This window comes from Stegostoma tigrinum, chromosome 11 (genome assembly GCF_030684315.1).
Source record: "Stegostoma tigrinum isolate sSteTig4 chromosome 11, sSteTig4.hap1, whole genome shotgun sequence".
In the NCBI taxonomy this organism is placed as follows: Eukaryota; Metazoa; Chordata; class Chondrichthyes; order Orectolobiformes; family Stegostomatidae; genus Stegostoma; species Stegostoma tigrinum.
In genome coordinates this window covers 14018332-14045745 of record NC_081364.1, presented here as the reverse complement: position 1 = coordinate 14045745, position 27414 = coordinate 14018332, and the positions used below count along the sequence as shown (strand labels likewise).

The 27414-nt window shown below is 40.5% G+C and overlaps 2 protein-coding genes across 4 annotated transcripts in view; both read right to left on the bottom strand.

Moving 5' to 3' along the window:
• The window catches only part of LOC125460431 (RNA-binding protein 5-like), a 48249-nt gene extending 39043 nt beyond the window's left edge, over positions 1–9206 (bottom strand). For both annotated transcript variants that reach the window (XM_048547929.2, XM_059649769.1), the window contains exon 1: positions 9063–9206. The gene's annotated coding sequence lies outside the window, so the exon portion shown is untranslated. The remainder of the gene's footprint in view (positions 1–9062) is intronic.
• Positions 9207–14334: 5128 nt separating this feature from the next.
• The window catches only part of LOC125460370 (RNA-binding protein 5-like), a 39105-nt gene continuing 26025 nt past the window's right edge, over positions 14335–27414 (bottom strand). For both annotated transcript variants that reach the window (XM_048547792.2, XM_048547793.2), the window contains exons 18-25: positions 26475–26642; positions 25340–25486; positions 23593–23679; positions 22073–22264; positions 21439–21513; positions 20273–20370; positions 16363–16492; positions 14335–14644 (exon numbers count right to left, since the gene is read on the bottom strand). In XM_048547792.2, the coding sequence (XP_048403749.1) occupies positions 14519–14644; positions 16363–16492; positions 20273–20370; positions 21439–21513; positions 22073–22264; positions 23593–23679; positions 25340–25486; positions 26475–26642 (1023 nt within the window). In that variant the 3' untranslated portion in view covers positions 14335–14518. The remainder of the gene's footprint in view (positions 14645–16362; positions 16493–20272; positions 20371–21438; positions 21514–22072; positions 22265–23592; positions 23680–25339; positions 25487–26474; positions 26643–27414) is intronic.

Here is a 27414-nt window from a genome sequence, read left to right as displayed (position 1 = left end):
TCATAATGAAAACTGAAAGAACTGCAGGTGCTGTAAATCAGGAACAAAAAGAGAAATTGCTCCAAAACCTCAGCAGGTCTGGCAGCATCTGTGAAGGAAAAAAATTGGAGCTAACATTTAGGTTCCTTCCCCAGAACAGGTCACCAGACCCGAAACGTTAACTCTAATGTTTCCTTCACAGATGCTGCCAGACCTGCTGAGCTTTTCCAGAAACTTCTGTTTTTGTTGTGACGGTGTCACTAATGCCTTGTACAGTAGCAGCAACACTTCCCTCCTTTCATACGCTATTCCTTTAGCAATAAGTACCAAAATTCCATTTGCCTTCTTCATACCTAATGTGCTTTCATACTAGTTTTCTGTGATTCTTGCACAAGGACACCTACATCCTTTTGCACTGGAGCATTCTGAAGTTTCTTTCCATTTTGACAATAAATTCCCCTTCTATTCCTTTGTCCAAAATGGAATACCTCACTCATCCACACTAAACTTAATCTGCCAAGGTTTGGTCTATTATCCATACCAATTTGTAATTTTCTTACTTCTCCATTGCAACTTACTTTCCACCTATTTTAGTGTCATCTGCAAATTTGGCTATAGTACTTAATATTCCCACATCCAAGTTACTTATACAGATTGCAAATAGTTGAGGGCTCTGTGGCACCACACTAGTTACCTCTTGCCAGCCAAAAAAAGACCCATTTATCCTGACTCTCTGCTTTCTGTTGGTTAGCAAATCCTGATTTGATTCATTTATTAGTGAAAAATGTTGTTTAGTTTCATCACTGTCTGCTGCCATCTTAAAACACAGAGAATAAAGCAAAATACAAAATATAAGACCAGGAAAATAAAACAATACTCTTATCACAATAAAGTTAGGCAGTCTTTGGATCAGCTCCCACTTCTAGCTTAGCCCTGGGCTTTGATCCATGCTCCTCCATCCCAATAGCTCAACTCCCTGCTGCTAAACCAATGACACTGCTGCAACTGTACCTGGCTGCACCAGCGCCGCTGAAACAAAAAATCACCACTCTCCAGCACCATCTTGCTTCCACCAACCCGCCGCTATTAGCTGACACTGGGCCAACCTCGATGCAGCCGCCGTCAGTGCTGCAGGGTCCTGCACAGGAACCAAACTCGCTGACAGCAGGTGCACTGGCTTAGTCGCTATCCTAGCCGATCCTCAATCCAAGCTAATACATTACCCCAACCCCATGTAATATTACCTTGTGATCTTTCCTTTTGTGCAGCCCCTTCTTGATGCCCTCTAGAAGTTCAGATATACTCCATCAACAGAATCTCCCTGAAACAAGTTGCTTGTTACATCCCCAAAGAACTCTAGTAAATTTGTCAAACATGATTTACCCTTAATAAAACCATGCTGACTGTGACAGATTGTATTTTGACTGTCCACCTGTCTTATTACTTCCTAATGATTCCAACAATTTCCTAGCAATATGTTAAGCAAATTAGTCTATAGTTTCCTACTTTCCGCCTCTCTCCCCTCTTTGAATATGTGTTATATTAGCATTTTTCTCATCTACTGGAATTTTTCTCTCATCCATTATAACCAATTGATCCACTATCTCTGTTGCCACTTCCTTTAAGACCCTCTGATGTAGGCCTCAGACCCCAGTCACCTACTTTCAAACTCAATAGTTTATGCAGTACTTTTTCCATAGTGACGATGATTGTTCTAAGTTCCTGCCTTTCTATAATCTCTGCACTACTTGTTACTATTGGGATGGAACATGTTCAGCCACCATGAAAACTGAAGCTAGTATTGATTGAGTGACTCTACCAATTCAATATTCCCCACGATTAACTCCCTCGTCATCCTCCAAGAAACTAACATTTACTTTAGCTACTCTCTTCCCATTAATATACTCAGAGAAGCTTTTGTTATTATTTTTTATCTTTTGTGCTAGCTTTCTTTTATAATTTACCTTTAGTCTTTTCGTAACTATTTTTAGTAACCCTTTGAGCTTTAGAAGTTTCTTAGCTTCCTTGCTGAGCCATGGATGTTTGTTTTTCTCCTCCCTTCTAAAAATCTGTCTTCCCTTCTGGAATAAATTTTATTTAGGAGCAAGTTAGTAGTTCCTCAAGTATCTGCCAATGTTCATCAACAGTCCTATCTTCTAGTCTTCCCACCTGGTCCACTGATGCTAAATCAGTCCTTATATCTGCGTAATTTCCTTCATCTAATTCCAGAATGCAATTGTAGGACTCCAGTTTTCGCCCTCAAACTGAATTTGAATATATAAAGATATGTCCCCATCTCACCCCAACCATTCTATCAGAGTAACAAACCTCTTTTTCTTCTCCCATCTGCAATGTTTTCACGACAAATACTGCAAGATAACAAAAGAAAATCAATCCTATTTTTTTTTCCCCCTGGGCTCAGCATTGTCCAGGATATCAAATTTGAAGAATCCAGTGCAATTCTGGAAGGCTGGTTACATTTCCTTCATTTAGCCAATCACATGAATTCCACATTTTCTTTTGGCTAAGGTCATATTCCCAACTCTGAGCTGTAAGCTCTTCCTAGACCCATACCTACCTAAATCTTGTCATGCAACCTAAATTCCTCACCTGTACATCATACAACCTGCTTGACTTAAATTCCAGATAACAAGGTGTAGAGCTGGATGAACACAGCAGGCCAACCAGCAGAGGAGCAGGAAAGCTGACGTTTCGGGCCTAGACCCCTCAGCATTTCTGATGAAGGGTCTAGGCCCAAAACGTCAGCTTTCCTGCTCCTAAGATGCTGCTGGGCCTGCTGTGTTCATCCAGCTCTACACCTTGTTACCTCGGATTTTCCAGCATCTGCAGTTCCTATTATCTCTGACTTAAATTTCAATCTGAACTGAATGCTTCCACAACCTGATTCAACAGAAAAGCAATCTGCAACCTGATTGGATCCCCTATGCAGTAAATTTGACAACTCCCAGGAAGGCAGAATAGTAGTAATGTTAAAAAAAGAGGAAAAACAGTTGATAAATTCAGCACTACAGAAGCCAAGTGAGGGGTTTCGGTACAGATATCAACGTGGATTAGACCTTGGTACACGGTATCGAAGTTTCAATATTAAAAGTATCAAAGCTTTAGCACCCACTTAGGCCAAATCAAAGAATTTTGACAGAAAAGGAGACAGTTGTAAAACAAAGACAGCAATTGCACTTGTTTGGTACCTTTCCCAACATTTTACAAAGCTTTACACTTAATAAACTGGAAGTAAATGTTGTTGACAAACACTGCACTCCCTCAGTACAGCACTGAAGTATGAACCTAAATTATGTGCCATCACCTCTAATGTGTCAAAACCCACATTATCATAAATAAGACTGCTACTAATGTTGAGCTGAATCGACAAACGTAAAAACTGCCATCAGTCCTACCTCCTTCAATGATATCTGGTTGGTAGTGGACAGACAGATGCAGCCTACTTTGGAATTTGAGAGCACATACCAAAAGATCCAGCATGACAAGATTTCATCTGCTCCAAGTCCCTATCCCAGATAACAGTGCTGTTGCACTGCGAGACATCAGAAATTTCAGCAGATGAGACATCACAATACAAAATGACATCATAAATCACTTTTAACTGATTTTCTTAGTGTAGAAACTGAATACTTTTAACAAGGATTGTATCTAGAATATTCAGTGGATTCTTTTGAATTCTCACCAATTGTACCTAGAGTACTACAAACATGGATAATGAAATTGTATAATACTTCAGGGCTTAAGCATATAGGGAGGCAGGCACAGTAGTTTATGTCACTGGACTAGTGATCCAGAGCCCCAAGCTAATGTTCTGAGGAAACTGGTTTAAATTCCACCATGCTAGATGGTAAAATTTGATGTCAAGAAAAATCTAGAATGAAAAGATAGTCTATGGCAGCAACGTAATCATTGCAGGTTGCTGTAAAATGAATTTTGTTCACTAATGTGCTTTAGAGAAAAATTACTACCATCCTTACCTGAGTTGGCATATATGATTCCTGGCCCGCAGAAATATGGTTGACTCTTAACAGCCCTCCAAAATGGCTGCAGAGCCAATCAGTTCAACGGCAATTCAAGATGGGTAACAGTTTGCCAACGACAGCCACATTCCCCCATGCAAGAATAAAGAAAAAAAAAGACTGAAAGTTCAGCACAGTAAAATAGAGTGCTTAAATTGGCTGGAGTGCTACATTACAGGAGAAACATTATCCTAAGGATTACCCACCAGTTCAGATGAACAAAATTTTCCACACTATCTTAACAAAAAGGTTCCCTTGTTCTCGGTGCCAAAACGTATCCCTCAATTAATGCCACCAAAAACGAATTAACTGATCATTTATTTTAGTTATTTGAGGGGTCTGGGTATATGTAAATTGGTTGCCAAATCTGCCTACATAATAATGACCTCACATTGTTGAGTGTGATATACTTTAGCTATCTTAAAGTCATCAACGCTACCATTTAGATACAAGCTATTTCTTTATGACTGCTATTTGTCAGCTATCTGATCGTCACACGTGCAAGTATAACACTCCAAACTGAAGTATGCTTTATTTAGCTGGAAGCTGTCACGTGGTTAACCACACAGACTCACTGGGTGATGCTTAATAACCCTACAATGTCTGGTATCCACAATGAATTTATGTACAGTCTTAAGTACATAAATGTACATTTATGACTTTTTTAACCTCTAAAATTAATTATTTTGGATTAGGTTAAAGATGCTTGATAACACAATTTTGTTTTTATCTAAATGTTTAATGTATTTCCAGAAGTGACAACACAATAAGAACAAATAGTCATCATAAATTTGAATTTGAAGAAATCATTTTAACTAAAAGCACTGTAAGATATTCCTATATTTTGCAGGAAGTCCTCATTAACTGATGATTTACTGCCCACAGGTGTGCATGCTCACAAGTTCAGTCCCACACACCCCCCATCTTTATTTCCCCCACTGTCCTTGATAAATCAATTACACAGTCCTTCACATTACACAGGAGTAGCATCTGCATTTTGTGTTATCCACAGAAATCCACGACCTATCCTTTGCAGATAATGGTAAATGAATGTAATCCTGGGATTTTTCTCTGCGCAGAATTGATTAATAATGAGTATAATTTATTTCAAAGGGTTTTACTCATGAAAGAAGCTACTCTTCCCGTAGTTTCCTTTCATAGGATGACAAGCATTGACTTTATCTTCCCAGGCACATTTAGTCAGACTCATTACATACTTTCTGAGCTGCCTCAAGTGCAACCACATCATCTCCAAATTTATCACTTTGATTTAACTTCCTACATCCAGGTTACTCATAAAGAAGTATAGGATATTCCACTCAATTCTTTACCCACTCTGCCACAATCCTCGCAAGTGTTGTGCTATTTTCTACCCTTCAGTTAGCTTCTTATATTTTCCAAGTTTACCTTAAACCCTAAAACTTCAAGTTTAACAAATAACTGCTCATGTGAAAAATTATCAGAATATTCTTGATGCTAAGGTACATCATGTTGTAGGGCTTTCCCAAAATACTTGAGTTATCACTTTCACAGAAGTCCAAGGAGTTGATCTAGTTACTGTTCAATATATAATTGGTGTATGCAATATACTCAAGCTTACTTCCAATTGATTATATTATTTTACTTGGAATAAAAATACTACTACTTTGATTGTACTTAAGTGGCAGTTGAGCCACTTACTTTGGGGCATTATTTTTGCTCATCTTCAGTCTATGACACACAAGTTGATAGGGTTGTTAGGAAGGTGTACGGTGTGTTAGGTTTTATTGGTAGAGGGATTGAGTTTCGGAGCCATGAATTCATGTTGCAGCTGTACGAAACTCTGGTGCGGCCGCACATGGAGTATTGCGTACAGTTCTGGTCGCTGCATTATAGGAAGAATGTGGAAGCCTTGGAAAGTGTGCAGAGAAGATTTACCAGGATGTTGCCTGGTATGGAGGGAACGTCTTATGAGGAAAGGCTGAGGGACTTGAGGCTGTTTTCGTTTTAGAGAAGAAGGTTAAGAGGTGAGTTAATAGACATATACAAGATGAACAGAGGATTAGATGGAGTGGACAGTGAGAGCCTTTTTCCTCATGGTGATGTCTAGCACAAGAGGACATAGCTTTAAATTGAGGGGTGATAGATATAGGACAGATGTCAGAGGTAGTATCTTTACTCAGAGTAAGTAGACTCGTCAACTTTAAGGGCATTTAAATGGTCATTGGATAAACATATGGATGATAATGGAATTGTGTAGGTTAGATGGGCTTCAGATTGGTTTCACAGGTTGGCGCAACATCGAGAGCCAAAGGGCCTGTACTGTGCTGTAATGTTCTATATATATGAGAATCTCTCCAGAACACTGGCTTCCTCATAAGAAATGCCTCAAAAATTCTTCCCTCATCTCTCTTGCTCTGAAGTGAATGCAATATATATTTCAGGATTTCTACGTTTCAAGCACATTCACATCTCCTACATCTCATACAGTAGTCATTGATTACAGTTAGTATATTTTTATCAGCCATTGAGCACATTAACCAACTTTCCCATGAAAAGACACATTTTACCTTGAAAAATGTGCATTAATTTTCACACAGATTTCACCATTAACTTATTGGCTGATATTTTGCTCCTGCCTGTGTAGCATCAAGAGATGATTTTCAGTATTAAGGGCAAACGTGCAAGAGCAAAATACTGCAGATATTAGAAATATAAAGTTCAGGATAACACTCAGGGTGGTCAGGCAGCATATAGGAATAAAGAATCAGCAGCTTCAAGATTATGGCTCTTCAGTCATAATAGCTATTTGTAGTTATTACTATGTTGGCTATGAAACAAGATCAATATGTCTGGAAAAGAACATGTTCATAATTCTCGCAGAACCAGAGAAGGTGTTGTAATGGTGAAGTCACTGGAATCATAATCCAGAACACCAGACAAAAGTTCTATGACAAGGGTTTGAATCCCACCAGGGTTGATGGTAAAATTAGAATTCAACAACAAAAAGGAATCTGGAGTAAAAAGACAATTGAGCGGTGACCATATAAATCCTATTGATCGCTGAGAAGACCCATCTTGGTTCAGTAATTCTTACCTTGTTTGACCTACATGTGACTCCAGACCCACACTGATGTGGTTGATAGTAATCCATTCTTGGGCAATAAATGCTGGTTCAGTCAGTGACAAATCCCCCATGCACAAATAATAACAAAAAGGGACAATAGTGGCACACAGCAGATGCCCAGAAGAATTGCCGAGAATGAAAACTTTTAGCGATGAGGAAAAATTAAATTGGATTTGTTTACTTTAAGAACAGAGAAGGCTGAAGTAAGATATAATTGAACGAACCTAAAGTATGAAGGGAAGGATTTATTTTTGTGAGCAGAGAAATTAATGTATAACAGTCAAAAGTCAGGAGTTGATCCATCATATTAATGGATCGGGAGGAAGTTGAGTAGCTTTTGTCACTAGAAGGTGACAGGGGTCTGGAATTCGCAGCATGGAAGTTTAGCAGGAATCCTCATTGCATTAAAAATACACTTGAAACTGCCACAATTGACACAGCTATAGACCAAGATTAGCTCTAGATGGGACATGTTTTGTTTCGATGAAATTGCAGGGTTGTTATGGTGCATGTCTGCTCCGGTTCAACTACCTCATGCCAATATAATCCCCATATCCCTATTGACCATTTTAATCCAAATGAGTTCAAAAAGTTGGAGATCGAGGGAGCTGCAGATACTGTCAACAATGGTTTCCCAGAGCTGATGAGCTGATTGGCCTCCCTCTGTGCAGATAGCTCTCCTCCTCAACCACCTGTCTCCCGTGGTGCAGGATCAGTTGGGAAGGTGCACTTACATTTTGTTTTGACTTGGAGTCATATAGCATGGAAACAGACCCGTCTGTCCAACTAGTCCAAGCTAATCATAATCCCAAACCAAACTAGTCCCACCTGCCTGTCCTTGGCCCATATCCCTCCAAACATTTCTTATTCAAATGTACTTATCCAAATGTCTTTCAAACACTGTGACTGTGTCCACATTCACTACTTCTAGAAAGTCATTCCATAAATGAACCACGCTGTGCAAAAAACATTGCCCCTCATGTCTTTTTTAAATCTTCTATCTCTCACCTTGAAAATATGGCCCCTAGTCTTAAAAGCCTCAATCCTAGGGAAAACACACCTGCTATTCACTTTATCAATACACTTCATGACTTTGTAAACTTCTATAAGGTCACCACTCAACTTCCTATGCTCCTGTGAAAAAAGTCCCAGCCTATCCATCCTCTCCTTATAACTTAAACGCTCCATTCCTGGCAACATCCTACAAAATTGCTTCTGATCCATCTCCTGCTTTCTAATATCCTTCCTATAACAGAGAGATCAGAACGGGACACAGTTCTCCAGAAGAGGCCTCACCAACATCCTGTACAAACAACATGAACATGACATCCCAACTCCTACGCTCAAATGTCTGAGCAATGAATGCAAGTTTGCTCAACTTTACTCAACTCTGATTTCCCTTCACAGATGCTGCCAGACCTGCTGAGCTGTTCTGGCAACTTCTGTTTTCGTACATGATTCTTTTTTCTTCTTGACTAGATCCTCAATATCATTATCATTAGATCCAATCCTACCAGCCTTACCTTTCACTCTAACAGGAAGACAATGACTCTTAACTCTCATAATCACACACTTGAAAGCCTCCCATTTGTCCGATGTACCTTTATCTGCAAACAGTCTACTCCAAACACCTTTTGAAATTTCTTGTCTCATACCATTAAAATTTACCTTACGCTAATTAGGAACTGCTAACTTTTACAGGAGGCTTATCCTTTTCCATAACTATTTTAAAACAAATAGTATCGTGATCATTGGAACCAAAGTGTTTCCCTGCCATCACTTCATGCTCCTTCTCTAGTAGGACAATTTATGTATTGATACAGAAAAAAATTCTTGAACGCTTTTAACAAATACTTCACCATCCAAACCTGTGACATTATGGTAATCTCAATGTTTACAAAATGAAAATCATCTACTATTGCCACTATCATTCTTACATATTTGTGAGATCTCTCTACATATTTGTTCCTTGGTTTTTCCAGCGGTCCGGACGGATCGGAAGAGAACCTGCTTGTACCAGGTCTATTTTACATTTGACGGTAACGACAAGGAATGTAGAAGCTGACGGACGAGCATCGACAATTGGAAGTAAGTCCGACCGTTAACGGCAGCCGCGCACGTCACGCACAGTCAGCGCAGGTGCGTTGCCGGGGACGAGTCTACACATGCGCAGCTTCGAGCGAATCCTGGAATCAGCTCCGGCTGAAAGCCGGGGACAGCTCGACACGGAGCACAAAACCTGACGTTTCGGGCCTAGACCCTTCATCAGGGTCTAAACCCGAAACGTCAGCTTTTGTGCTCCTGAGATGTTGCTGGGCCTGCTGTGTTCATCCAGCCTCACATTTTATTGTCTTGGAATTCTCCAGCATCTGCAGTTCCCATTATCTCTGACAGCTCGACACGTGCGCAATTTCGTAGAGACAGCGCAGGCGCTACACACAACAAACACCCAAAAACATCAATGAAATGAAATCAGATCAGATTCCCTACAGTGTGGAAACAGGCCCTCCGGCCTGCTCCCACTCACCCCAGTCCCATTCTCCCACCCCCACGTCCTTCCTGCTCCCACTCACCCCAGTCCCACTCTCCCCCCCCGTCCCCCCCACCGTCTCCCCCCCCGTCTCTCCCCCCCTCCTCCCCCTACCCCCTCCTTGTCCCCCCCCGCCACCCCCTCTCCCTCCCTCCTTCTCCCCCCGCCCCCCGCTTCGTTTTCCCCCCATCCCCCCCCACTTCGTCTCCCCCCTTCGTCTCCCCCCCGTCCCCCTCCCTCCCTTCGTCTCCCCCCCCGTCCCCCTCCCTCCCTTCGTCTCCCCCGTCCCCCTCTCCCCCCTTCGTCCACTCCCTGTCCCCATCTCCCCCCCCTTCGTCCCCTCCTCGTCCCCCCTTCGTACCCTCCCCTCGTCTCCCCCCTCCCTTCGTTCCCTCTTCGTCCCCTCCCCTCGTCTCCCCCTCCCTTCGTTCCCCCCCCTCGTCTCCCCCGTCCCCCTCTTCGTCTCCCTCGTCTCCGTCCCCCTCCCCCCCCTTCGTCCCCCCCCTCGTCTCCCCCCCCTTCGTCCCCCCTCCCCCCCCCCTCCCTTCGTTACCCCCCACTTCGTCTCCCCCCTCCCCCCGTCTCCTTCGTCCCCCTCCCCCTCCCCCCTTCGTCCCCCTCCCCCTCCCCCCCTTCGTCCCCCTCCCCCTCCCCCCCCTTCATCCCCCTCCCCCTCCCCCCCTTCGTCCCCTCCTCGTCCCCATCCCCCCCCTTCGTCCCCTCCTCGTCTCCATCCCCCCCTTCGTCTCCCCCCCTCGTCCCCCCCCCTTCGTCTCCCCGTCCTCGTCTCCCCCCCACCGTCTCTCCCCCCCCTTCCTCCCCCTCTCTCCCCCCCCCTCCTCCCCCTCTCTCTTCGTCCCCCGTCCCCCTCCCTCGTCCTTCGATCCCCCCCCCTTCTCCCCCGTCAACCAACCCCGGTTAAAGTCAATAAAACCAACCCCGACCCCCGACACGTGCGCAATTTCGTAGAGACAGCGCAGGCGTATTGCCAGGGACGGTTCGGCACATGCGCAATTTAGACCATGGCGCAGAGCCTCGGCGGACATGGAACGGACTGAGCGTTCTTGCTCCAGTCCCAGTTCAGACGCCACAAGATTAACATCTATCTAGCTCCTCAGCAACTCCTTTGTCTGTCCAACTGTCTTTCTCTCTCTTTGGGCTCTATCCTATCGTTTACTCCCTACACCACCCATCTCCCTATTTTCTGCCTATAAACTGACGTTTTTCCAGCCACCATCAGTTCTGAGGAAGCACAAAACGTTAAATCTGTTTTCTCCTTCACAGATGCTGCCAGACCTGCTGAGGTTTTCCAGCAGCTTTGCTTTTGTCCTATCTGGCTCAACCCTTCCCCACTTTCCCTCAAGAAATTTGAGGGGTGTTTAGCGAAATGCCACCAGTATTTCAGTAACATGACTGTCACGAGAACACTCATCACAACAGTGGATGCAATTCACATCTCATCCTTGTGAAATGCAGTTGTTTAAACTTAACCTGTGTCATTGGGGATAATGCTGTTTGTCCAACAAATGATGCAACCCGATGGTCATACTAAACAAAGTTGCTGTAAAAGCTCAGCAGGTCTGGCAGCATCAGCGGAGTAGAAAACAGAGTTAACCTTTCAGATCCAGTGACACTCAGAAGTTAAGCAAACTTGCATTCATTGCTTGTTGAGGAAGGGACACCGGGCCCCGGACCCAAAACATTAACCGTTTTCTCCCCCACAGATGCTGTCAGACCTGAGCTTTTCCAGCATTCACAGTTCTTTTGGTTTTTCTTGGTCATACTAGTGTATATGATTCAGACTACCCCAAGATTTACCTCTGCACCATATCACACCACTCACTCCACTGTTGCCAAATAAATTGTTATAAGGGTCTAGGCCCAAAATATCAGCTTTCCTGCTCGGCCTGCTGTGTTTATCCAGCTCTACACCTTATTAGAACATAGAACAATACAGGGCAGAACAGGCCCTTCGGCCCTCGATGTTGCGCCGACCTGTGAATTAATCTCAGCCCCATTATCTCAGATTCTCCAGGATCTGCAGTTCCTACTATCTGTTATATAACGTTTTCAGTTCTCCAAAATCCTCTCTCCCTAGCAGCTGTTTCCACAGTCTAGGAAATACTTTTGCTGATCTAATTCTTGAGCAGCCCAAGTTTTAATCCCTCTACAACCAGTGACTGCGCAATGTTTTTGAGAAGATTTGACTCAGGTTGTGGATAACATTGTAGACTTGCACACGAAACCCGTGTTTTGTGACTGGGCTTTCAGTCACGGTACTTTAGCATTGTTGCCTGCATCGCCCACTCTCTTTGAAATCTGTCACTTTGACCAAGCTTTCACTGATTTGAACTGATAAATGGTAGCTCACTGTCTATACTGTTTTATACTGCTTTTAATGTAAACAAACATATGAGCATTACAACTTTTTCCAATCAGGGTGGTGGGTATACAGAATGAGCTGTCACAGGAAGTGGCAGAGGCAGACAGGATTACATTTAAAAAGCATACCCATCCAGATATGAATAGGAAAGGTCTAGAGGGATGTGAACCAAAGGCTGTAATTCTGAGTCTAAATAGAAAAACAAGCTGTAATGATGTTGAGATTTGGACTACCAACTGTCTTCCACACATCCTCACCAAAAACCAAAATACAAGATCAAATGTGAAGATGAAATATGAAATTTGCATAATATCTGGAATAGACAGCATTTATTAAATTGTGTCATTTTATAAGATCAAGGCAGAAATTTGTTTTCATTTATAAACTGGGAAAAGGCTCAGCAAAAATATGAAGCTGGGAAAGCAGTTTGTTTACAGAGAGCCAACGGCATAGCGATATTATTAGTAGACTCTGAATCCAGACAATCAAGTAATGTTCTGGGGACCCAGGTATGAGTTCTGCCATGACAGATGATAGAATTTGAAGTCAATAAAAATCTGGAATTAAGATGGTTATTGATTGTTGATGACCAGAAAAACTCATTTGGTTCACTAATGTCCTTTACGGGAGGAAACTGTCATCCTTATCTGGTCTGGACCTCATGTGACTGCAGAACCACAGCAACGTGGTTGACTCTTCCCTCTGGGATGGGCAATGCTCTAATCTCAATGAATAAAAAAATTGCCTAATGTTTGTTTCACCATATATCTTATATACAGCTACATGGCAAGATATATGGCCGCGTCTTCTGACAACTTTAACTATCAGCTGCAAAACAAAGCGTGAAGCTGGAAGAACACCGCAGCCAGGCAGCATCACAGGAATAGGAAAGCTGACGTTTCAGGTTGAGATCCTTCTTCAGCGTCTGCAGTTCTTGCTATCGCAACAGTGAAACAAGCCCTTTTTAGACTTTCAATGCATTAATTCAATTAGACAAGCAAACCTGCTGGAGTAGCAGCTTCAGCATCAGCTTATGTCATTTAAGTCTCAAAAATGAAAAACAAGTACTGTTGCATCTCCATCCCATATTTAGTTTCCACAACAACCACTGAGAGCATCACAGCATTACTGTTAATGTTAAATTTAAAATTTTACAGTTTTACATGATACGTGTGCATTACCAATATAGATTATCAGGTCTACTCTTCAACATGAGAAATGGTTTTAGTGGTTCCACCTTGCTTAAAATATTGTTACTGAAGAAAGAAATTCATAAAATGACAGCACCTTTGCAACATTAAGTAGTTCTATTTAATTGTTTCTTAGTCACTCATGTAGCAATGATTTCTCCTTTATTGACAACATAAACCTATTACCTGCAGGACCTGAAATTTTAAAGTTATGAACATAAGTTACTGAGAAAGGGACTTTCACAAATATAGGTCCTTGCACAACAGCAATACCCCACCATGCTTTAAAACTAAAGAATGGCTCGAAGACAGGTCACTGTTATAAAGGTAATTGTGGCAACAAAACTACACACAACAAACACCCAAAAACATCAATGAAATGAAATCAGATCAGATTCCCTACAGTGTGGAAACAGGCCCTTCGGCCCAACAAGTCCACACTGCCCCTTGCAGCACCCCACTCAGATCCACCCCCTATAACCCACACACACCCCTGAACACTACGGGCAATTTAGCATGGCCAATCCACCTAGCCTGCACATCTCTGGACTGTGGGAGGAAACCGGAACACCTGGAGGAAACCCAGGCAGAAATGGGGAGAATGTGCAAACTCCACACAGACAGTTACCCGAGGCTGGAATCGAACCTGGGTCCCTGGTGCTGTGAGGCTGCAGTGCTAAGCACTGAGCCACTGTGCCGAGATAATGCTTAGCCGTAGGTTAAAGGATAATTGTTGGCCAATAAATTTGGGAAAAGTGGACAAACTTTACACATGAATGTCATGGTGAAAAGTCCAGATTCAATGTAATAACACAGCAGGTTCTGAAACTGTGCTGGGCCACACTATTCAGGGCTAATTACACAGATCGAGAAGTCTCAAATTATAAAAATACATTCATCTATATTCACCTTAAAGACTGAAATAAGGTACTGTTTACAGGAAAATTACTCCACATCTTTGGCATAAATCTTTGACATTACATTAATAGATTATTTATGATGTAGCTAAGAAACCCCTTATATTCTGAAAATTGTATTCTTGTAAAGTAGAAACTGACTACACAATAGTGCTTGGATTCTTTTCAAAATTTATTCTGCAAAAAAAAGTAGATACATTATTATACACTTGATGGACAATACAAAATGTACATTGTACATTTAACATAAATAAGATTTAACCAAAGCAAAAAAATTACATTTCCTACGGACAAATTGCACTGTTTACTCAAGAACATATCCAGTAGCAAAAATTAGGAAAAAGTATTTACATTATGTACAGTCACTCTTAAATTACTCCAATTCATTAAATCTTGTAAACATAGCTTTTTTAACAGCATCTTTGTAGGAATCTGAAGTAGTAACGCCATACGAACTTCCTCGTGCTCCCAAACCAGCACCTTTCATCCTTGTTTGAGCCTGAAATCAAAAATCGATTAAATTGAATGCTGTAGAAAACATGCAAGTTCAAAAATGTTCAAATATTCCCCATTCCTACCAAACAAGGATACAAGTTCCAAGCGTGGAGATAGTAAAGACTGCAGATGCTAGAAGACAGACTTAATAAATGTGGAGCTGGAAAAGCACAGCAGGTCAGATAGCAATTCAAGCAGAGAAATCAACGTTTCTGGCCAAAACCCTTCATTGTGACAAAGGGTTTTGGCCCAAAAGATTGACTTCCCTGGTCCTCGGATGTGGTCTGACCTGCTGTGCTTTTCCAGCTCCACATTTACTGATACAAGTTCTGAACACTTCAAAAGTTATGGAATTAGATCTTGGGTTCATTCACACATGAACAACTACTTAGGAGAAGCAGAACTACAGCCTCTCAACTTCCTAACTACAAAGATAAAATATTTCCATATTGAAAGATTGATAGCTAACACTGGTCAAAATTCCTCACCTTATATCAGACTACATTTTGATGATATTTATGCATGCATCACAAATGAATTTAAATAAACATCATTACAACTTGCAGAATCCACCCTCATTGTAAACCTAATTCAAATAGTACAGGTATGCCAGTTCAAAAATTAAATTAACAAGATTCTTTACTCAGAGTAGTAAGGGAATGGAATGCTTTGCCTGCAACGGAGGTAGATTCGCCAACTTTAAGTACATTTAAGTTGTCATTGGACAAGCATTTGGATGTACATGGAATAGTGTAGGTTAGATGGGCTTCAGATTGGTATGACAGGTCGGCACAACATCGAAGGCCGAAGGGCCTGTACTGTGCTGTAATGTTCTATGTTCTAAGATGATCTGAATGATTTGTAGATATTTTGAAAAAAGTTCGCTAAAATTTTAATAGGCTTATCATTCCTTACCACTCCAGCTCCAATCTTGGCAGATTGTGTTTGAAAGACAAATTCAAATCATCTTAGGGCATTCAGATTATTAGTTCCCTTGTCGCTGAAAATGCTGCTTTTAATTTGCAGCCATACAGAATATCAGAGTACAGAATATCAACTCAGCATACTCCGTATGCAAATATAGTTAGCCTCAACGAACCCGCTCTCCTCAATAAGGATACAAAGCATATCTATTTTATTAAGTAGCATATTTTATGGCCCAAGTTTATTAGGATACAAGAGAAACCATAAGCAGATTCTAAGACATCAGCTATCAGAAATAAGCAGGCTCAGATAATAATCACATGTTGAATGCCTGACCATACACCAGTAAAAGTAAAAATGACCTAATTATAGGTAGGGAACTCTAAATCTTATTTTCGAATATCATTCCACCCCCATTCCTCTCTCATTGGTGGTAGTGGTGGTTAATTAGGTAGTTTTATAAGTAATATACCAGCTTTCTGCAGGCTGTGAACAGCAAGTACCCAGTGACTCAACGGTGTAAGCACCAAAAGTGGCTCCTAATCTATTCCTATTCAGAAACAGCTTCAAATCAGGTAGTATTCCAAAATATCACCCTGGCCATGATTAACGAATGCAGAGTGAAAATTACAACGTGGCAGACTTCAATTTCTTAAAAAAGGTTATGTATTAATCAAGAAAACAAAACATTTATTGATACCATGGTATTAACTTTGTGAATCAAACAATCCCTCATATTAAATGGTATTTGCATCAAACGACCATAGATGAAAAAATAGAAAATATAAAGTACCATACCTGTATAGGTGCTGTAATACCCTGCTGATTTCGACCCAGCCCTGAACCTTCTTTCCAACCCATAGCCTGTAGCATTCTGCTCCCAATGTTATCACTGTTAATACCATTCTTTGTTGGTTGCTCAAAATCACTGTCGTAACAAAAATGTATTTTAGTTTTTGATCTTCATAAGCAGAGAATTCAAATGATAGATTTCAGAAAATGAGTTCAGTTTGTCCTTTTGAAAATGTTAGTCATGTAACAGGATTTCCACTCCAATCCTCTTTAACACTTTTCAAGAAAGGTTATTTAATATGGAAGCAATTCATCATAATAGCTAAATACTTCAAGCAAGTCCTGAGAATTCTGAAGCAGTAATCAACTGCACCAAAACCTAGCCTGGTGTGGTGTCGACGTAATACTAGTCACATAAAAATAAGATGTTTTTGAAATAATAATTGAATTAGGTGATTTCAGTAAAACATACAAATCTTTTTAACAGGGTGTGACAGGTAGATGTACCTGGTCCCCCTGGCTGCTCTGTCTAGACCAAAGGATATCGTCTCAGATATTGCCATTTATAACTACATAGAAGGAATTTTCACAAAGAGTGGGGAGTCTTATAATTCTCTATCCTACAGGGCTATGAAACCTCAATAATTGAGCAAATTGACAGAACTAGGCAGCTTTCTGATCAACAATGATACCAAGTGATAGGAGATAGCAAAAGGTAAGCATTCAGGCATTACCGAATTGAAAGAAGTTGGACTGACAAGCTAAACGACCTAATTCTATGTTCCAGGTACACAATAAAATAAGCCAGAACACCCCTTGAGCTTGGTCTGCTATTTAAGTCAGTCCATGGTCAATTCCCAACTTGATCACTAGTTCCTCACTCAATCTCCATATCTTTTGATGTGTTAGAATCCAAAAATATATTAATTGTTGCTTTAAATATACCCATTGAACATGCACAACTCCTGGTGTCAAGGATTCAGTGATTCACATTCTGCTCCAAGTGGGAATGTTTCTCAACTCAGTCATCAGGGGTTACTTCTTAAGTGGAGGCCCCTAGTTCTAGGCTCCAAAACCACCGTAAGAGCACAAGCCAAAAGCGACCTTGTTAAAAGCAACTGCTAGTGTGAAACAAAAACCAAACATCTTCAAAAAAACTGAACAGTGGCAACGGATAAATAGGAAGTATAGGTTCAGACTTATTACCAAAACCACAGCTATTTGTTTTACAGATATTTGACCATTGAGCGCACCCCATAAAAGATGATCATTGCTCTGGTTGCAACAATAGTGAGAATTACATTCAGTAGTTTAAAAATTTAAAAGTGCACTTGGCTTCAGCAATACAATCTGGAGAAATCCACGGTCATGAATTTGGTTATGAAAGTACAAAGAATAAGGAACACAGTAAGCCACACAGCCCTTCGAGCCTGCTCTGTACTCAACAAGATTATAGCTGAGAGATAGGGTCTAGGCCCAAAACGTCAGCCTTCCTGCTCCTCTGATGCTGCTTGGCCTGCTGTGTTCATCCAGCTCTACACCTTGTTAGCCAAGATCATGGCTGATCTGATTTTAATCTCAATTCTTAGCCAGCTAAACGATCAAATGCCTCCTGGAAATCTAAATGCAATACTATCCTCTGGCTCTCCTGCATCTAAAGCACATGTTCCTTCTTCAAGGAACTCTAATAAATTACATAAACATTCTGACAAAACTATGTTGGTTCTGATTACTTCAAACTCATTATTCAAGTGTGCTTCTATAAAATCTTTAACAATGCTCCTAACATTTTATCCTACAACAGATGTTAAGCTAATTGGTTCAGAGATAATGGGAACTGCAGATGCTGGAGAATCCGAGAACACAAAGTGTGGAACTGGATGAACACAGTAGCAACTTAGCAGCACAAAAGCTGATGTTTTGGGCCTAGACACTTCATCAGAAAAAAAACCTAAGCTAATTGGCTTGTGGTTTCTTGCTTTCTGCTTCCCTCCCTTTGTGAAGAAAGGGATTACTTTAGCTATTTTTCAATATTAATATCCTGTCCCAAAACTAATGTGTTTTGGAAAATTAAAGCATCCGCATAAACTATTTCACTAGCTATTTCTTTTAAGGCCCCAGGAAGAATTTCATCTGGATCAACTTAACTCTGGAAACTTTTAAAAATCTTAATAAACGTTTCCTGTTTTTATATTTCTGGTTAACTTTCTCTCACTCATTACTAATCTTATCAGTAATTTCATTTGCTGTTTTGGATATTCTGTCCAATCTTCCAACCTGCCACCTATCTTTGCACCATTATATGATTTTTGAGAAAACAAAACTGCAGATGCTGGAATCCAAGGTAAACATCTTATCTTCCACGTGGGCGCCATACAGCCTAGAGGACTCAATCCCGAGTTCGGAGTTCTCCAATTTCAAATATCCTTTCCACTCATCACCTGGTTCCCTTTCCAGTTCAACCCTATCCATTCTGTTCCACCTTCTGACCCTCCTTTCCAGCCACCAACCAGGTCATACCTACTGTCAGTGCCCACTCATCACCATTTCACTGCCCACCTCCCCTTTATCTGCAGCTCCCCCTAACCCCACATCCAGTCCCGAAGAAAGGTAACACCCAAAATGCTGGCTTCTCCTTTCCCCCAGATGCTGCCTGGCTTGCTGTGTTCTTACAGTCTCCTGTATTCTCTGTATGTCTTTTCAGTTTGATAATTTGAGGTTTTTAAGTTTACCGTGGATGGTGGGTCCACCCCTTAAACATGCTTATCTAAAATCTTATGTTATTTGCTCCTGCAGAATAAATTACTGCAGATGCTGGAATTGGTACTGAAAAAAAAGTGCTGGAAATCACAGCGGGTCAGGCAGCATCCATGGAGCATGCAAGCCAGTGTATGTGCCTTCTGAAACATCCCCACAAATATTTGACATTGCATCTCCATTGACCTATCCCTTAACCTAAATTGCCAGTTCATTTTTGCCAGCTCTGCTTTCATGCCCTTAGAAATGACCTTGTTTTCCCTCAAGTTGTAGCCTAAAATTAAATGGGGTTTTGGCCCAATTATTTTTGAAATAAACCATACTTCTGATAAATCAACTATTTTAGCATTAAAGGGTACAAATTATCCAATTACTCAAAACAGACAACTGGAACAAAACAATGCATTTGCTTAAAAAAGTCAGATCATCTTGTAGTTCTAATTCAGGTAACTAATGAAGGGTATAGATAGGGTGAATAGCCCAGGTGTTTCCCCCAGGATAGGGAAGTCCAAAACTGAACGGTTTAGATTTAAGGTGAAGAGGGGAAAGATTTAAAAAGGGATCTAAGAAACAACTTCTTCACGCAGAAGGCGGTGAGTATTTGGAATGAGCTGCCAGAGGTGGTGGTGGAAGCTGTTACAACAACATTTATAAGGCATTAGATGGGTATACGATTATGAGGGATTTAGAGGGATATGGGCCAAATGGGATTAGATTTATTCAGGAAATCTGATCAGCATGGAAAAGATGGGCCGAAGTATCTGTTTCTGACTGTACAACTCAATGACTTAAGTTATCAAAGGACATTAATGTGGATTTCACTTCTGACCATTTTTTACAAATCAATTAGTGGCTGCATGTAGTTTTCTATTCAATTCTTCCCTGCTGCATTTTTCATCACACCACAAAATACTTCCTTCAATATTTTAATTGGCTGCCTGGTTACACATTTTGAAAAAATTCAATTCACAAAAGAGGAACTGATATTAGCAACTCAATTAAAACTCCTACGCAGAAAACTCTTCTAAAATATAACAGCTAGAAATAATTGGAGAAAGCATAGTTCAGACTCAAGTTAAGTTCCAGCTTTGACCAGGATTTATTAGTTATCTATTTCAAATTGATTAGACAAGTCTGGAAAATAATGACAAAAACTTACATTACTGCAGCATTATTAAACCTCTTTCTTTTTGGTTCTGGAGGCTCTGGGATTCCATATTTTTCTCTTCTTTCTGCTGCTCTGTCTCTGTACTTCATCTGAGGTGGGGTAGGGGAGGTAGTGATTAAAGAACTGTTATGGTAGGAACTCATTTAAGTAAAATCTTTTTAAAAAGTTAATACAAATATCATTAAAGTGCCCGAGTCATTAATCTGCAATTGCTTCAGGATGCTTCAAATTACAAGTGTTCAATCCAGTTACTGCAAGTAAGTGCACTTATACAGCAGCTTCAAAATAGCAAATCATCCCTAAGCATTTTATAGAAATATTAACCAATGAGATTGCCAGACATACTGCAACTAATTGGTCCAAGGGGCAGGTTTTAACAAGGGCTTAAATCAACAGGGAATCATAAACAAGCCCCAAACTTCGGGTCTTGGCATGACCATCAATGGAAACTAAGGCAGGCAAGCAATTAGAATCTGAGGAGTGAACAGGTGAGTCTTGTACAGTTGGACAGGTTATAGAAGAGGGAAAACAGAATGGAGTGATTTCACCAAGTTGAGAATTTCAAATCACAGTGGTCCTAGCCAACTCTGGTCACCACACATGAATCAGCAACATGTCACTTGGTGTGTCTTAGGGAATTGACTACAGATTCTGGGATGAAGATTGTCAATGATGGAGGATGAAACACCAGACAACAGATCATTAGAATATCCAAGTTCATCCAGGTATAACAGCAGCACAGTATCACACAGGTCAAAATGTGAAAGAGGAAGTAGGTCATATTGGTAACAGAAGCTCAGCTCAAAGTGAAACATGACAGAGAATGCAAAGAATATTGGTTTAGCCTCAGAAAATAGAAAGGGAGGTCTGTAGCAGAAGAATGAAGTATGTTTCAGAGACCAAATTGCCAATGGCTCTAGTTAACCAAATCTGATCAGACAATATTTCTCTCTCATCCAAGAGCAGATGACAAAAGTAACATAAAATCAGAGGGAATGGAGTAGAGAAACATGGTGGTGTTGTCAGCAGACATATGAAATCTGATGTACTATTGGGTACTGCTCACAGAAAGGTGACATGTAGAAGAGAAACTGGAGGCAGCTGCATCACTTGTCATAGCTCTTTGCTTTTGTCGTTTAGATTACAATAGAACGTACTTCATTTTCTGTCTTTTCTAATGCCTCAAGCTCTCGGTCAGACATTCGCGACCTTCTACGAATTTCCAAATTTTGCTGCAAATGAGAAGAGACAAGATATTTAATAATTGACTCCAAATAATGGTGATACTATGATATTTGCTTGAAGCAAACAGTTTGAACTTGAAAGAAGGCAAGGTAAATTTACTTAAGTAAAATTAGCTGCAGTGTACATGCAAGAACAAGGCATTCTATCAGCGCATGGTATTTTGTGCAGTTTCAAGTTTATGGATTTGTACAGTTGTAAAAATTGTACAATTTAAAAAAAACTCATTGTAGTATTTTCTTTCCCATAACTATCTGTGAAAAACATAGTAGATTTCCCTTATTCTTTGGTCTCAGATTCATTTCCAATGCATCTTTTTGGATACAAGTCAGAGTGGTGCACGGTTTCTCATCAGGGACCAAAAGATCACAGACTACATCTCAAGTAAAATTACATCACAGGCTCAATATTAAGGTGGAACAATGGAGACTTGGAATCAATAAGATGAAGAGATGAGAATTCAGACAACTGAATTCATACTAATTTACGTTTGTAGAATGCACACATTGTATATGATTTTACAAAGGTCGTTAGCTTTGCTCTTATTACCCTGTGGAGGTCGGAGAGTTGCTGATGTCGAGTAAGTGCCTCTTTATTGGGAAACTGTCTTCTGCACAACAAACAGGCTATTTTGTTCCAATCTGTCAGCTTTTCTTCCAGTTCTTGGACTGTCTCTTGCTCCTCCTCTTCACTTTCTCCACTGTATGATGCTACAAGGCCCTGTAGTGGACTGGACTTTCTCTGTAAGATGGATACCAAGTTTCAGTCTGATACATGCATTTTTTAAGCCAACTGTCCACATTTTAATTATTCAGTGAATAGTGAAATCTCAAGATACTTCAGCACCCCAAATGATACATTAGTAGTCACATGGAAGGACACCAGAAATGGAAAACAAGAACAGAACATTACAAAAGTAATTTAATTTTTATCAGGAAAGGAAATATTAAAGCAACACTCTGGTTCTGAATGAAGTCTTAAACCAGCAAAATGCCAGTCAATTCCACTACATATTAAACCTTGATATAATAACAACAGCTCGAGTTCATTGAAAATTTCCAATTGCATAAACCAGGATGATCGATATTCATTCTTAAGAGTTGTACACTCAATCTCATTTATAAATTTGTGTATATTATGGCACGGTGGCTCAGTGGTTAGCATTGCAGTCTCACAGTGCCAGGGACCAGGGTTCGATTCCCCCCTCGGGTAACTCTGTGTGGAGTTTGCACATTCTCCCCACGTCTGCGTGGGTTTCATCCGGGTGGTCCGGTTTCCTCCCACAGTCCAAAGATGTGCAGGTTAGGTGGATTGGCCATGCTAAAATTGCCCCTAGTGTTCAGAGGTGTTTGGGTTATAGGGGGATGGGTCTGGGTGGGACACTTCAAGGGGCGGTATGGACTTTTTGGGCCGAAAGGCCTGTTTCCACACCGTAGGGAATCTTAAATAAAAATCTTACCAGATGCATTTCACAAAATGATAGCAGCACACTACAGTGGTTAAAGGAAACACAACACTCAAATAAAAGCTAAAATATTGCACACACGGCAAGAAGCAGTTCCGAAGAACAGTCAGATTGGATTCAAAACATTGACTCCTTCTCTCGCCACAGATTTCAAGTTTCACCAGCACTTTTTATTTTATAAAGGAAATACGAAAATTTTTCAGGAAACAAAGCAAATTGCTGGAAAAGCTCAGCAGGTCTGGCAGCATCTGTTAAGGAAAAAACAGAGTTAAAGTTTCGGGTCCAGTGACTCTTCCTCAGAACAAACTGTCGCTTCGCTTCTATAACGACAACACAGCTCAAACTCAAATTTCAGCTGGTTTCAAATGAATCCAGAGCAGTGCATGATTGTCCTTCAATACTTGGGTATTACTGGTGTTTCTCCATGACTATCATCACAAAGAACAGAAATTGAAGATATTACACTGCTCCAAAGAAATGGAGCATTTAAATCAACTGACAACAGTCAAGGGCTGCAAACACTACAGCCAGCCTGGAGAAGTGGAAGTTTGAAGGATTTAAAAGGAAAAAACAACATTGAGATTTGAAAGAAACACATTCAAACCTTTAACGGACTTTCATCATCATCCCGTAGATGTTCCACGAAACCGCTGAATGGTTCAAGTACCATTGGCTGCCGTTCTATCATCCCCTGTAAGAGACATATTAAATGCAAATTTAATTATTGTACCTTTGAAGAATAATTGAGCGATGAAGCCAGTGACAATGGATTTTTTAAGAACAGAATGCAGTTGTGTAAAGAAGTTTCAAGCTTTTTGCAGCAGGTTCTGCAACAACAAAGTATCTAGCATTGGCGTTCTCAGGTGGCTAACAGACTATAGAGAATTAGACAGAAATTACACCACAAACAGGGTGTTCCTCCCACTGTCAACCCAAAATTGTTTACATTTAAGTTCCTGCATTCTTCATAATTTTAAAAGATAATTATCAGGTAATGTAATATCTTCCATTATTCCAAAGACAAAACCAAAATCAACTTTTCTTTGTATCTCATCAGAATGGGCATTTTCTTAATCTATGCTCAACTGTATTAACATATTTCCACAAGTATGGATTCCAAAAGAGTATACAGTATTTAGATACTGTACAAAGATTTGTACAATTATTATATCTTGCCTTGTCTACGTAAAACAAAGCATTCTATTACCACCTTACAGTCTTATCTGAGACACTTTACTAAAGCAAACCCAAAGTCCTGATGCCTGCACTTTCACATACCCTCCAGCCACCCCATAAATGGAAATGGACCAGTTTACTACATTGAATGAAAGTTTCACTTATTTGCCTGTATCAACCATTATATCAATATCACCTTGCTGCTTTCTTTAGTACTAGGTATTAGTTATGAGTCACATCTAACATCCACGAATTAGGGATCACCATCTAGATCCATTCCCAAGTCACAAAAGCATACAGCAAACAGCAGAGCTAGTCAAAACAGCGGCATGGGGATCGCCCTATTGAACTCTAACTTTACATCCTCTCCCAGTTCCATGATGCTTAATATTACGCTTGTCAGCTCGTCAAAGGATTTCTGAAAGTTAATTTACACATTCATTCCAATACCCTCACTCACTGTTTCCATTAGCCTGAAGGAACTAATCGGGCTTCATGGCACAACTACTCTTTTCTGAAATCAGTGTTATCAGCTGCTTCAAATTATTTTCTTTTGCTCAAACAGACAACATGATTTTATTTTTAAAATCCATGATTAGTAAAATGGGGTCAACATCAAACTAGCTGACCAATAATTATCCAAGCAGCGCTCTTGAAAATGGTTACTGTGATAGCAACTTTAATACTCCATGTGTTAAGGCCCCGAATTATAATTTATTGCACTTTCATTATTTCTTAACCCATTTCAGGATATTTATAGATAGCCTGTTAAAGATCATAGGGCTTTGCGCTCTTTATATTGCAATTTATATTTATATTTACAACATTTCTGATCTGGTTTTTAACAAATTCAGGATTTACCTCCATAAGAAGTTTCTCTTCTGTAAACACAAAGTACGTACTCTGGCTCCAGTTTATTCTCTTGACTCCCCTTAGGGGTCTCAACTTGCACTTAATAGTTTTTCCTCACAATACATGCAGAAAAGGTCAGCATTTACTTTGAGGTTCTACCACCATTCACCTTAGCCTTCTTCAGCACTTTCAATGTCCTCTGCTGGTTAATATCAAAATACTTTAGGACTCAAATGTGCACATATCCCACAAATTATCCAGGCAATGACCCTGTGAGCCGTTTTGTGTCCAACCCATTGCCAACTTGCAAACTGCACACATACCCTTTTCTCAAACAAAGCAAATCCTGCATCAGCTGCTGCAGATTCTCTCCTCTCTTCTTCTTTAGATGCAATCATCTGCAAAGCAGTTTTGACATTATCCTTCTGTTTATTTAGACTCTTGGCCCATCGTTCCATGTCTTTGGCGATCTATAGGTGAAAAGAAAAAATGTTCATCGATGGCCCACCTTTGTTTTCACGGGCTCAAACTGAAGAATGGTGCAGTCACTGCCCAAGTGGCATGCACCAAATGTCCCGCTGAGTTTCAACATGAAAAAAGATGACAAGGAATTCCCGACAAGAGACAAAGTAAACATCATTCTGCTGGTTAGACTGTCTTCCAGTAGGTGCCGGTAACATTTCCATTAAGTCAGGTGCAGAGGTAGGCCATTCAGCTCCTCAGCCTACTCTACCATTCAACAAAATTATGGCTGATCTAATTGTAACCTCAAATTCACATTTCCACCCATCTCTGATAGCTCTTCAAACCCTTTGCTTATCAAAGTATACATCCACTATCCTTTCAAGAGGAGATTTCCAAAGACTCAAGACCTCTAAAGCTGTTTTTGTCTCATCAGTTTTACCTCTGATTTTTGAACAGTGATCCCTTTTACTAGATTCTCCCGTAGGAGGAAACATTCTCTCCAGACCTACTCTGTCACAATCGTTCAAGATTTTGTTTCAATCAAGTAAGTTCTTACCCTTCTATACTGCAGCAGATAAAAGCCTAGACTGTATAAACAGTTTCTCAGAAAGCAATCTGTCCATTCCAGGTATTGATATAGTTAACTGTCTCTGAACTGCTTCCAATGCATTTACATCCATCCTTAAATAAAGTAACAAACACTGTAAACAGTTCCAGAAGCTGTCTTCATAGTGCCCTGTATAACGGAAACATAACCTATGTATTTAATTTCCCTCATGATAAATGAGGGTGTCTCTTCGCTTTCTTAATTACTTGCTGTACCCATATATTGTTAATCTTTTGTGAGACAACCAAATCTGTCTGCATCTCAGATCTGTAATCGCTCATTATTTAGATAATATGCTGTTTAAAACATTTTTCTGCCAAAACAGACAATCAGGAGGGAGAGGAACTAAACTAAGTCATGTTCGTAAGTATCCACAAAATCTTTACCTGTTGAGCTGTCCTGCTCTTTGGTTTTTCCTTCTTCTCTTTCCCCTCTTTACTTTTAGTCCCACCGGCTGCTTTGCTTTGCTGTGTAGTTTGATCTGGGGCAGGCAAATAAGTCTGTTTCTCTCCATCCCAATACATGTACTGCTGAGTCTGTGGATTGTAATAGTACTGGAACAAAAATATTTCAAAAGTGCATTACTAACCAAAGACATAAGTGCCTCAGTGAAATATTTAACATTTAACTTCATTACATTTTGCTTACCAACCTATTTAAATCCAATTATGTAACCAAGGTGGGCTTACCAACTCACCTTCAATAACACCTTCCAGATCGATGACCTCGACCATTTAGGACAAGGTCAGAAGATGAATAGGAACTTCACTGCCTGCGAGTTACTCTCCAAACTACATACTATCTTGACTTATACTTATATTACCGTTTCTTTATCGACTTGCAAGTACCTTCCCTAGCATCATTACGGTTGGACATTAAACTACAGGGACCTTAGTAATTCAAGGTGGTGGCTCATCACAACCTTCTCAAGGCCCACTAACTGGTACTTTACTAGCAACACCAACAAATTTAGGGGAGGCAACAGCCTAGTGATATTATGATTGGACTGTTAATCCAGAGAATGAGCTGGGAACCTGGGTGTGAATCCCACAATTGCAGACGGTGAAATATGAATTTCGAATTAACAGTCTAATGGCAAACATGAATCCATTGTCAATACTGTACAAACCCATCTGGCTCACTTACGTCCTTCAGAGACGGAAAGTGCCATCTTCACCTGATCTGGCCAACAAAGTGACTCCAGATCCACAGCAGTGCGGTTGACTCTTAACTGCCCTCTAGGCAATTATGGATGGTCAATAAATGCTGGCCTAACCAGCAACACCCTTGTCCCATGAATGAATAAAAAAAATTCAAAAAAGGATA